The 13,518-nt window shown below is 32.1% G+C and overlaps 1 protein-coding gene across 1 annotated transcript in view; it reads right to left on the bottom strand.

The window, feature by feature from the left end:
• LOC101489091 (uncharacterized) overlaps positions 1-1,924 on the bottom strand; it is a 30,893-nt gene extending 28,969 nt beyond the window's left edge. Inside the window, exons 1-2 of the mRNA XM_004499359.4 lie at positions 1,557-1,924; positions 422-775 (exon numbers count right to left, since the gene is read on the bottom strand). Of these exons, the coding sequence (XP_004499416.1) occupies positions 422-775; positions 1,557-1,844 (642 nt within the window). The 5' untranslated portion in view covers positions 1,845-1,924. The remainder of the gene's footprint in view (positions 1-421; positions 776-1,556) is intronic.
• Between the last annotated feature and the right edge of the window lie 11,594 nt (positions 1,925-13,518).

Genomic DNA, 13,518 nt, shown 5'->3' with positions numbered 1-13,518 from the left:
TTTGATAAGCAGGTTAAGCCATCTAGGAGTTTATTCAATAACTGTATCTCGTGAGAATTTATGTCAAACTTTTGACCATAAGCTTATTGAAATTAACTTAAAAGAACTTATAGGCAATGTTTTAAAAGTCATCTGCGACGCGATTGTTGACTCAACGTCAAGATTTTGGAAATTTTCCAAAGTATCAAGAATTGCAATGCAACTGCAACAAAACCACGAGCACAAATTAAGACCTTGCTTACAATTACATATAGTTCATAAGCTATATTTATTTTTGTAAGTTTAACCAAACACAAGTTTAAATGTTTATGTCAAATAATAAGCCTATCAAACTTCCAAAAGAAGGATCAAATATGCCCTCTAAATCTAGAAACATTCAAGAAAAATTAACAAAAATTAAACGAGAGCAAAGGATTGGAACCTGAAGAGTCTTTCCAAGTCCCATTTCATCGGCAATAAGACATCGAGCACCTCTTCTAAGTGCAAACCTTAAACCATCCATTTGAAACGGCAACAACACATCAATTAATCTGTTAGGCAACTTCCCAATCAAACCATCAACCTCATCATCACTCAAATGCTCTGGCCTCACCGGATTCCACCTCCCCTCCAAATGCGAAAGCGTATCGACGACATTGAAAGTCACCCAAGGAATCTCCTCCACCTCAATCTCTGCCTTTAACAGCTTCAAAACGGTTCTATAGTCCGTCAACTTAAACACACAAGCTTTTCCGCCCATGCTTGTCTGAGTAAAATGCGATGGATCCACATTCATCTAGAAACACAATTGCAAAATAAAAATTAAAAAAAAGAAATTTATTTTTTATGCACGGATAGTTTAAAACAATTTTACACATACGCCCAAATAAGATCTCACCATTTAGATATTTCACAACTATTTTCTAAAATACCTACCCAAATATCTAAGAGATTAATTGTTATGCATTACAAATGTAAAATTGTTTTATACACTTATCCAATCAAATTACACCATAATGCCACTTTGTTATACTAATTTCTTACAAGATCTCCACAAATATTTATACATACAGTGAGATTTGATTGAATATGTTAGGAAAAAAGTTTTGCGCTAAATTAGATGTCATCATCCAAATATGTCACAAGATTATTTTCTAGAATATATAAACAAACATCTAAATGATGAAATCTTATTGAATGTCTATGTTAATCTATTTTACACCTATAACGTACTAACACAAGAACACCAAATACGATCCCGACACATTGACACCGATAATAATTTAAAAAATCTAATTTATACTTATAAAGTACTAACACAGACACGGATGCCAAACATTTACACTTATAAAGTACTAACACAAATACTGATGCCAAACACCAAAGTAACACATTGACACGGATAATAATTTGAAAAATATAAGAAATCGAACATAACTAGGTGTATCTGTCCATGCTACACAGTTTTAAATTGTCGGTGCATACAAATTAAATTAAAAAATAAATAAATAAATAAATAAAATAAATAAAAAAACGAAATGGCGAGTGAGTGTGTGAAATGATTTGAGATGACATACTTGGGAGATAATGTCGTTGATAATTTGGAAGCAAGTATCTAGGGTTGGAAAAGGGAAATTGGGGAGAGGGAGAGGAGTAATTGAGAAAGAATCATGAGAACATATTTCAAGTCTTGCGAGGAATTTAGTGTTGGGTTTGGGTTGAGAGGGTTGAGAGAATTTTTGGCATTTGAAAAGGTGCCAAGGGTTTCGTTGAGGTTGCTGAGATTCTAAGAAGGCTTTTCGTTTTGCGATTGCAGCTAAGCGATTTGCTTCCATTTGTTTTCTCTGTTCTTCTGTCAGTTCCATTGCAACGAGTGAATGAGAGAAGGTGCCTTTCAAATGCGGAGCGCAGTTTTGTAATTTTTCAAAACTGAAAGCTGCCAAATCTTGTGCGTGTTTTTTTTTTAAATAACGACTACGACTATATTAGCATTTTATTGTCTGTATACACTTTTGTTATCCACACACTTCATTTTTTTAAAAAAAAAAATATATATATATATATATATATATTCAAAATGTTTTCTCTCTATTTTAATTTTCATCCTCATTCATCTAACTTTATTTATTTTATCTTTAATCATCTTCAACAGTTTTATCATATTCAACATCTTCATGATCTCCAATCATCTTCAATTAAGTAAGCATCAATGTTATTATTGTTTCTTTTACAATATTGTTGTCGTTTCTTTTATAATATTGTTGTTGTTTCTATTTATCAATGTTTTATGCAAGCAAGCTTAGAAAATCATGTAGTGTTGTTGTTGTTCTTGCAAATCCAAAAATATATGTGAACTTAGTTCACGTATACCCTACGTGATTTGAGTTCACGTATGCAAATTGAGTTCATGTACGTTTACGGACTTGCTACATGAACTCAGTTAACGTAGGACTTGCGTAAAACCAGTTCACGTAGGTTTTATTGTTTTGATTTTGATTATGATTTGGTTATGCATATATGGTGTGCACTATGTTTACTTAAAGAGATGGTCGAGTTATAATTAATGAGGGTACTTCTAATGATGAGGGTCGTCGTGTTAGACCAACCGCTTCCGCACGGGCTTAGCTTGTTGACAGGTCTGAACGGGAACAACGACGATTACACCAGCAGCAAGCACAAGAGGTTCAACAGGAAGAGGCACAATATGAAGCCCAACCAGAGGACATAGATGAACCTCCACATGATGATGGATATCTTGGTGGTCCGGTTAACAGGTCTCACCTTAGGACATTGGTGATCATGTGGCCACTCGATTTTGGGATGGTGTGGTAATTTTATCAATTATATTAAAATTTTAATAGTTATTGTCATAATGTGTTTTAACTTATATTTTTTCGCTTATTTTATTTAAGGATCGTGGGAAATTAAAAGTATTTAGCAACAGAAAAAAAAAAAATTAAAAGAAGTTGTGATTGAACACCAAGAGGTTGAACAATTGGTTAAGAGTTTTGAATTATATTCGTTTTTAAAATGGAGTTACGAAATGATAGACAAATGGATCATTTTTGCCTTGGTGGCATCGTGACACCAATACATCTTCCAATGGGGATGATGATGATTACTCTAGATGATGTCTCTTCTCTATTACATATACCCATCACTGGTGCATTCTTCAGTGTTAATGTATTTAACAAGGATGCTGGTGCAAATATATTGGCTGAACTTCTCGAAGTTACTGAGGTTGTTGCTTATGTTGAGTTTAATGTCACACGAACAACCATAGTTTGATTTAGTTGGTTACTTGAAGTATACTATCAGCGCTGTCGTGACCAGCATTGGCAGATGGTTGCGATGGTATTTCTTTTATTTTTGGTCGGTTGCACCCTTTTCAGTGGCAAGAGTGCCTTCGCATTTAGCGTTGCTTATCTAGACTGCTTCTGAAACCTTAATTCATGCGAGGGATATGCATGGGGTGTTGCTTCTCTTGCTTATCTCTATGATAATCTTCTCAAAACGAGTATGCATCATACCAGAACAGTTTATGGGTATCTGACACTATTGCAGATAAATTATATGGTTGTTTATTATGTTAATAATTTCTATTATTAATTATAAACTAATGATATGTTAATATATATGTGCAGACGTGGGTCTACGAGCATTTCCCAATATTATGTGTAGATTGTTGTAGACTTTTTCCTAGTTATGTTGAGGATTTTCCTAGAGCACTTAGTTGGAAGCCAAAAAGGGATAAGAGTTTGGTTCTTCCATTTAGGAAAGCTTTTGATGAGATTGATGTTTATCACGTATATTGGACACCATTTGAAAAGCATCGAGTGAAGCGACCGTTTGAAGATGTTTCTTTATTTAGAGGGTGGATACGTTGGGGTTCGAAGATGTATGCTCATCTCCCAGACAGGGTATTGCGTCAATACGGTCATGTCCAAACCATTTTTGGCTCACCGTTAAAGATAATGGGTCAGACGACCGCATCAGATGAAATGGACATATTGTTTATGCAATACGTTGTCCATGTAATGGATGATGGCACAATTGTATAGGGATCTGCAAATTGTTCGAATGATTATATGAAGTAGTTTCGTATAATTTCTCATCCATACATCATTCGTAGAGAATCTGTTCATGAAGATCCTTCGGTTGGAGAACCTGTCGCCGATGAACAAGTTAACATAATGGTAAATTAATTATAAAAATTGTGACATAACTAAATTAATTAGTCATGTATTGTTTTAACTAAATTATTTAATGTATTTTTTAATGTAGGGAATAATTTGGATATGTATTATGTTTGAAATATTTTGATTATTTAAAATATTTAAGATTTGTGTAATACTGATTTTGATAGTTTATAACAACCGTTATATTTTAATTGATACAATATTAAATATCAACTATTATGCTTACAATATGTTCATTTATCGTGTGTGGAAATATCTCCAACCAATGTCGCATGAGACCATTGTAAATAAACTCATATTGTCGTGCTTCTTCAGTGCAATATTTTTTTCACAAATTATTTGCTGGTAGTATAGGAGAATTTGACTTTAAGTAAACTTGTTAAAATCAATAATTTATTAAACTATAAAAAATTTGATAAACATAAATTAAATATCACAATTAATACATATACAGAATGACAATTCTTAACAAATACAATAACTACCATGCGATGATCTAACATAGTTGTGGGTGGTGGACTTCTAAGTGGAAAAAAATGTTTCCGATTGGTAAAGTGATAATGCGACGAAAAAGCAATCACATATCCCATTTCTAGAAGTGTCATCCAATTATCCAAAGTTGCAACTTGTTCAACATATACGATGTTGTCGCGTCCGGTTTGTCCGCGGAAAAAGAGTCGCCACCAATTTTATTTTTATTAAAGGAAAAATTGGATAAAATCTAAAATATTGATTTTTGAAACAAAAAATTCGGATTCGGAATCGATTACGAGTAGGAAAAGTATTACCATCCTATAACGTCTGTTAAAACGGTTACCCTATAATTAATTATATGCAGACTATTTATTTATTTATTTATTTTTACCCGAAAAATAATAATTAAAAAAGAAATTATTTACATTAATGAAAGAAGGAAAAATATTTTTTATTAATTTGGTTTGACAAAGGGAAAGACCTTGCTCCTACGTATCCCCATGTGCAATAGGGAAATCAAAACTCACGTAGTTCTTGGGTAGAAAATATTTATGTATCGATCGATTTTATTATTAATTTTACTTTATATACATATCAAAATAAATTAACAATATAATGGTGATAATAATAGTAATAATGATAATAATAATAATATGAGTGATGTGTTGTATATTGATTTGTGTATCGTTTTATTTTAAGAAAATACTTTTATTACTTTTTGACTTTTACAAATGTAAAGGATAAAAATTCAAGAGCAGATTCGCGAGCCGACGGCGCATATATGGTGCGGACCAACGGCGGTGATTTCCTGACATACTGACATGTTAGTCTATCTTAATTGATTCTTGACATACTGTGTTTAAATGAGCAGTGATTTCCTTAAATATGTTTATTTTTTAAAGATTAAGTTTGAATCTTGAGGGTGGTTAGTTAGATATTAGTTCGTTTATTGTTCACCCCAAATTCCAATGACAAAATTTAACGAGAGAAGAATTGTAACACCCCAAACTTTATAATAAATTATTTTATTAATTAAATAGAATTCTAAAGAATTAATTTAATATTAAAATTATTTTAGAGTATATATTGATTAATTTTGTGATTAATTTTCTTTATATATGAGTTTGTTGTGATGTGATAATTTTATACATATTTGATTTAATGAGTAATATAAATTATAAAAGCTATATTTACTTATTTGTGTGTATATATTTGTTGGTAATTAATGTGATATTTTTATGTGTCTTTGATTTAAATGAGTCGATTGTTATATTTAATTGCTTCTAACTATTTATAATATTGAGGATGCTTCTCAAGGTGAAGTTGAAATCGTGAAGCCTCTTTTGATACTCTAGTAATTAAAACATGTCTTAAAAAACATTTTTCACTTTTTTAGTTTTATCGCAGTTGTAAACTATTTTTGAGATACTTGGTTGAGTCTCAATTGTGGTTGAAAAATCAATTTTATTTAACGATTTTTTAGCAATTGTGTGTGTTTATATAATTGGCTTTTACTCATCATTTGTTATATTTCTCATTTTTTTTATTCTTGTGCAAATAAACACTTTACTTGTACGAGAGATTGCAAGATATGAGTTTTAGTTTCATGTTTGTAGATGTCAATCGATAAAATGTGGAACTCATTGTAGAAATATACTTTTAGGATAAAAGAAAAAGTGGTATGCTTTGTGTGCAAACAATTTTACCATGAAATAAAAATTTAGAGAATGTTTTGTGAAACTCGTCATAGTGGTTTCATACAAAGTCTCTTTTTATTAGTATTCTTTACTTACATATGCTGTTTTTGCAATAGTATATCTTGTGATAAAATATCAAAGAAAAACAGAAGATTTTTTCTTGAGTCATGTTTTGTTTATTTACATGGGCAATTAGATGACGAGGCTAATGGCAATGAGCACGAAGGGACATAGAGATGACCAAAACAACAAATTAAGATACATGAGTTATATGTGAAGTTTCAATATTCAACTAAAGATAAACTAGTGGTTTATGGCATAGGCGAAGATCGATGTGAATAAGAGGTTTTACATTAGTTACATTTAGTTATGGAGCACTATTGATGATATTGAATATATGTTACGAAAGGGTTTCAATATTTTGATATTTGTATTGTTGTGTAACCAATATTGTGTTATATATTAGTTGAGTATATCTTGCGATAAGGAAACAACATGGTTGTTTGAATATAGAATTTAGCTTAATTGTTTTGAGAATTTAAAATAAATAACCTTGTCTCTAATAGCACTTCTTCAAGGAAGTGCTATAAAAAGTCACACTTTATAACATTTACTCAATAAGTGCTATGAAAGATATACCTACGACAACGCTTAAAAGCGCTTTAATAAGTCAAAGGCTAGTGTTAAAGTATTATCTTGGTGTTAAAATGCTTTAAAAATGCATACATTAGTAAATATAGTAATAATTTTTAATATGAGAGTTTTTGTTCTTATTAATATACTTTTAACGTTTAAATATATCTTTGGTCTTTGCAATTATAATTGTTTTTTATTTTAGTTTTCGTAAGTTTTTTTGTTTGGTTCACATCCATATAAATATAGTTTATTTTTAAAATAGTTCTTCGATCCAACTTCCGTTACAAAAATTGTAACACTGTTAAACTTAAATATAATTAAAATATAACTTTTTTTAACCTAAAGATAAACTCTTAATGTAATTAAATTATAACCATTTTTAACTTAGAATTAACTCCAAATATTTCATTCTTCTACCCTAAAAAAATATAAAATTAACAACTTCAAAATGGTTTCTTTCAAAATTGTTGGTTCAATATTTTTTTTTAGTTTTTATCTTCTATAATAATCGTTTCAAGGTGAAACCCGCTTTCAGGATTTCTTGGTTGACAAGATTTTTCAATTCGTTGACCAGATTCTTGGTGGAACTGGAACTACTGGAAATCGAATTGGGAATGTTAATCATAATTGAAAAATGATCGGATCCGATAATTGATGAGTCGAAATTTAATTTGTTGATAACGGAAACAATCAGTTTATCGTTTTGCTATTTGTTAATAATAAAACGGTAGTACCGAGTTTCGAACTCAAGGATTGCGTTTTACTATTGAATTATATTTAGTTACTAAAATTGAACAAAAGGTTCCCAAGTTGATTGAAATAATATTTAAAATTGGCAGCAGCAGCAAAATTGATCATTTATAAATTGAGAAAAATGTCAGGGATGAGTTTCACTTCGAATCCAACCTTGATGTCTAATTTGATCCTAGTTATTGAATTCCTTTATTGAATTATTACCGAATTCTCTTTATTATTCTTGCCCTAATGTCTTAGTAACAGAACCTTTAATTCCAAAGTAACCCCTAATTCCTTAGTAGATTTAAGATTAGAATTAAGCATTACCGTATAGAAATTCTCTTGTAAATTATTGCTTTGCAACTAATTTAATTGGTTTCATGACCTGCACCTATGTCTAGACTACAAATTCATGAATTTCTCATCTCAAGCATTCGTAAAGTTCACTTCCGTTTCAAAATACAAATCGTATAACATTTTAATGTTGATCAAGCAATAAAAAGCATTAAGCACAGAGATGAGAAAATAATTCAATAAACTCATTCATATAACTAGAAATCAAATCATAAAAATAAGGGTTTCATCTTGTTACACTCATCCCTAACAAATAGGGTTTAGTTACTCATGACAGAAATAAAAGAGATAAAGATTAGAGAAGAATTACAAAAAGGATTCATGAATGGTTCTTGATAAAACTGCTCCAATGATGTTAGAAACGGTCATCTTTGAGTTTCTATGCTAGGGCACAAGTCTCCCAACTTCCCAAATGTGAAAAAGATCCCTAAAACAGTAAAAATCTGTGTTTTTATGGTTGTTGGTGCGGGTCGTGCGCCCCAGGCGCAGAAAAACGCGCTCCAGCGTGTTTGGGCAGTAGCAAATGCTGGAAAAAGCGCTTGGCTTGCGCTTGGGCGCGCTCAGCATCTGTTGTCCGGCGTACATTACTTTTTTCTCCTCTTTCGAGTCTGAATTCGGTTCCGGTGGCTTCATGAAGGTTGTAGATATGGCTCTTAGCTTTCATTTGCACTTGGTTTGACTCCAATTGGACATCTACAACTCCAGATATGGCTGAAATACTCTACATGTGTCATGTTGATTTCTCACAAAAATTCAGCACTGCACCAAAACACAACGCAATGTAAAATTACGAAAAAAAATCCCTACTTAATCACTAAAATAAAACGCAAAACATTTTATTAACTCAAAGAACAAAAATCAACAAAATATATCAAATAAATCCTTAATTTAACTAATGATTGAGGATAAATAAGACTAAAATAGTGGGAAAATATGCATATGATGAAGAGTCATCACAACCCCAAACTTAATCTATTGCTTGTCCCCAAGCAACAATTAATTTCATATCTGGTCTTGTTAAATTCACACTTAAATTCAATTTCTCAAATTACATCAAACTCAAATTTCAAAGTTCTTGCTACTGCAAAACATTCATCATGCTCTATGGTTGTTTTCAAAAATAAAGACAACAAGATTTGTACACCTTGGCATTCATTCATAAAATTCAACTCTCTCTTCACACAATCTCACCAAAATTTCTTTCAAGTGTTTAGAAGGGTTATAAATTTATCACTCAAATCCTAGAACATGTATCACGCTACCATAGGCTTGAAAAAATTCTAGTTAGCAATCACAACGCAGTAAACACATACATTTTTGGAGGACTTTCGGTTTGTAATGGGGCTTAGGTAAGGGTATGACATTTTAGGATAGTAGGCTTTACCACTTGGAGTTAGGCATACATTTCCACCTTATTCTACCGTTTTTTTTTTCTTCACCTTTTCATTATGTAGATTCTCAAACATTGACAAAAGAACCAAGAAGACATTAAACAAAGAAAACGAGAAAACGGAAAGAAACAAGACAAACAACAGAAAGAAACAAAAAGGAAAGAAAACTTCTCTCAGTTTAGTAGCTCAAGGATTCTCGTTTAGATCATCTGCTCCTGTTCCGCTATGGTCGCCCGTATACTGGAAAAAGCGCTTGGGCGCACTTGGGCGCGTGTTCTGTCATTTGGAGCTATACAATCGCTTCTCAATGCATCTTTTTGATTCCTTGCTCATACCAAACATCAAAACTAATAAAACTAGCAATTAGAGACTAAAATTGGAAACCTATGGAGTAAAATAAATCTGAAATGTAATAAATAAATAAATACGGTGCAAAGGATATAAAATTGGGTTGCCTCCCAATAAGCGCTCGTTTAGTGTCTTGAGCTTGACGTCTCAACTACTGTCAAGGTGGCATATATGACAGGAAGAACACATCATCCTTCTTTTTCTTTTTGTTTGGTAGAAATTCCATGAACTTAAGAAATAAAAGATGTTGTTTCCATGTCCTTTTCAATTGGACATTGATGAACAAGGAATAGATTGAATCTCGAACTTTATCAATCTCTTCTTTTTTCTTTTCCTCGTTCGTCTTTTCCTCTTGCTTATCTTCTTCTACCACAACAATGAAATTATCTTCAATCTTCAACTTCTCCTCCATCTTCTCAAATTTAACCACTTGCTCAAATAACCTCTCACATTGACTTTCAAATCTTTCAAGTGAAACATGTTATTCTTCATGAATTCAACCAAAACGTCTGTAATGTGAAAGTCTTTGTCATTTGATTCTTTGGATAGAATTTTAGGAGGTAGAATTTGTTCCCAATAGATCTTTTTAATGTAACGCTCGTCGTTTTCTGTGACTTTCAAAAAAAAATCTTCATATTCTACTAGTACGGCAAGGTCATCAGCACAATTTCCATTCATATGTGCTTCTCCGCAAAAGTCACACCTAAGAGGCTGCATTTAAGAGATTCCCCATTCTTAACGCCCAGTTAACTTAAACGATTTTTCTTTAAAACAAAATATTAAGTAACCGAGACATTAAGAGATTCCCCATTCTTAACGCCCAGTTAACTTAAACGATTTTCAAAAACAAATATTAAGTAACCGAGACATTAAGAGATTCCCCATTCTTAACGCCCAGTTAACTTAAACGATTTTCAAAAACAAATATTAAGTAACCGAGACATTAAGAGATTCCCCATTCTTAACGCCCAGTTAACTTAAACGATTTTCAAAAACAAATATTAAGTAACCGAGACATTAAGAGATTCCCCATTCTTAACGCCCAGTTAACTTAAACGATTTTCAAAAACAAATATTAAGTAACCGAGACATTAAGAGATTCCCCATTCTTAACGCCCAGTTAACTTAAACGATTTTTCTTTAAAACAAAATATTAAGTAACCGAGACATTAAGAGATTCCCCATTCTTAACGCCCAGTTAACTTAAACGATTTTCAAAAACAAATATTAAGTAACCGAGACATTAAGAGATTCCCCATTCTTAACGCCCAGTTAACTTAAACGATTTTCAAAAACAAATATTAAGTAACCGAGACATTAAGAGATTCCCCATTCTTAACGCCCAGTTAACTTAAACGATTTTCAAAAACAAATATTAAGTAACCGAGACATTAAGAGATTCCCCATTCTTAACGCCCAGTTAACTTAAACGATTTTTCACAAACAAACGCACATTAAGTAAACAAGACATTAAGAGATTCCCCATTCTTAATACTCATTTAACTTAATGGTTTTCAAATTCCACACAAAACAAACTCAAACAAATTCTCACATTCAATTCATAATTCACACCAAAACACATCAATCAACAAACATCAAGTATGAACATGCCAAATACGATGAACACAAATCAACATAATAAATTTCATTTATTCAAAATCTTACATACGTGAGGTAAATTCATTTTTCCCAAAACAATACTCCAATCCTAACACAATTCGTTTCCACACAACCACAGATAAGGCCCTAGATGCAAACTAAAAGTTTGGAAGGAGCCCTTACCTTCGCGTTAGCTCTAACGTGCGTTTCCGGTACCGCGAGCAAATCCGGTAAAAATCTCCGCTCGCAACGTCGCCTCCAAATTGGTCCCCTAGCACCGTAGCGTGGTAGTGAGCAACTTTCCCTTCTAACTCTTCGCGAAATGAAGCTTGGATCTAGAAGAAACGGAGGGGTTTGTGTTTGGATCTCAAATACCGTTTTTCTTCGTTTTCGAATCAAAGAGGAAGAGTGGAGTTGCGAAATCCTTGTTCTAACTCTCACCCAACCTTGGGTTACTAGTTTTGAAGAAAAGAAAGCGACGAAAATGAAAACGAGAGAAAGGAGGGAAATTGGCCGCGGGTCAGAGGAAGAAGACGATGGAATGTTTCTTTCAGTTTTCCTTCCTTTTTCCTTTCCTCTATTCTCTTTCGTTTCTATTTCCTTTCCTTTCTTTTCTATTTTCTTTTCCTTTCCCCTCAAACAAACATATATACATAAATATATATATATATATATATTACTTACTTTAACAAATATCTCCAAAATATTATTAACTTTGGCTAAAAAGCCTCCGAGCCAAAATCCAAAATACACAAAAATACATAAAGCACACTTTAAAATTACGGGTCTTACATTATGTGGTTTAATTTTCGCGAATGAGTGATTGTATGTGTTGAAAGTTTGAATTTTTAGGATTATATTGGAGAAAGTTTGATTTTTTATGTCGTATATGATGAAAATTTGAATTTTTATGATGTATCGATGAGAATCTCAATTTTTATGATTATTTGTTTATGAAAATATGATCTTTATGATATGCATGTTGACAAATTTTATATTTACTATAGTTTTTTATGGATATATGATTTTCATGATAAGTGTGGTAAAAGATTGATCTTTGTCATAGTTGTTTACAAATACACAATTTTTTAACACCCCGATATTTAACAAGAGTGTAATGTTTTTTATAAAAAAAACAACTAAACAATTTTGAATAAAATATTCATAATCGTACTTTAATTTAAATCAGAGTAAAATATTTAATTATAAAATTCTTTTCTAAAAATGACGATTAGAATCATTGTTGCAATATATAAAATGATTTTGACACAATTGACTTATTCACAACCGAGCAATTCACCTTAACAAAAAAAATTCACAACTATTTCAGATACATAACTTTCATTGCGACAACATTACAATAAGGAAGGAAAAATAAGAAAAATTCTAAGTTGATCTTGAACTCTAACTGAGTATAATTGGGTACTGAGGACCAACAGGTAGCATCAAGCTTCAATGCTTCTGATCGCCACTCCAAATCATTGCTCTGTCACATCTTCAACGTCGTTGTACTTCCCACACGACTCAAAACTCTAAGAACTTGAGGCATAAGTCTAGTCCACAATAATAGTAGAGGGTCACGATCTAAAAACAACATATATACGAAAATACAAAACACATAAGTATAACATGACATGGTATCAAGTGATAAACAAGCAGACATATAAATATATCATCATATAACAAACATGACTCGTGTGACAAAGTACCTTAATACAACACTTATATACCACTACACATGATTCTAGAATTTCAAAATCCTCCTCGAGAGGCGTAAATCATAAATGTACAACTTCTCACAGACCAATACTGTTTACCGAGGTGCAGTTTCTCATAGACTAGCACGATTCAATAATCCTTGCAAGAACAAGGTTGACCATCAACACCTGAGACAATGTTGTTGCCTTGTTTTTAGATCGTGACCCTCTACTATTATTGTGGACTAGACTTATGCCTCAAGTTCTTAGAGTTTTGAGTCGTGTGGGAAGTACAGCGACGTTGAAGATGTGACAGAGCAATGATTTGGGGTGGAGATCAGAAGCATTGAAGCTTGATGCTACCTGTTGGTCCTCAGTACCCAATTATACTCAGTTAGAGTTTAAGATC

This window comes from Cicer arietinum, chromosome 5 (genome assembly GCF_000331145.2).
Source record: "Cicer arietinum cultivar CDC Frontier isolate Library 1 chromosome 5, Cicar.CDCFrontier_v2.0, whole genome shotgun sequence".
NCBI classification, from domain to species: domain Eukaryota; kingdom Viridiplantae; phylum Streptophyta; class Magnoliopsida; order Fabales; family Fabaceae; genus Cicer; species Cicer arietinum.
Note: the sequence above shows the minus strand (reverse complement) of the source record. Positions and strands in the feature narration are given on the sequence as shown.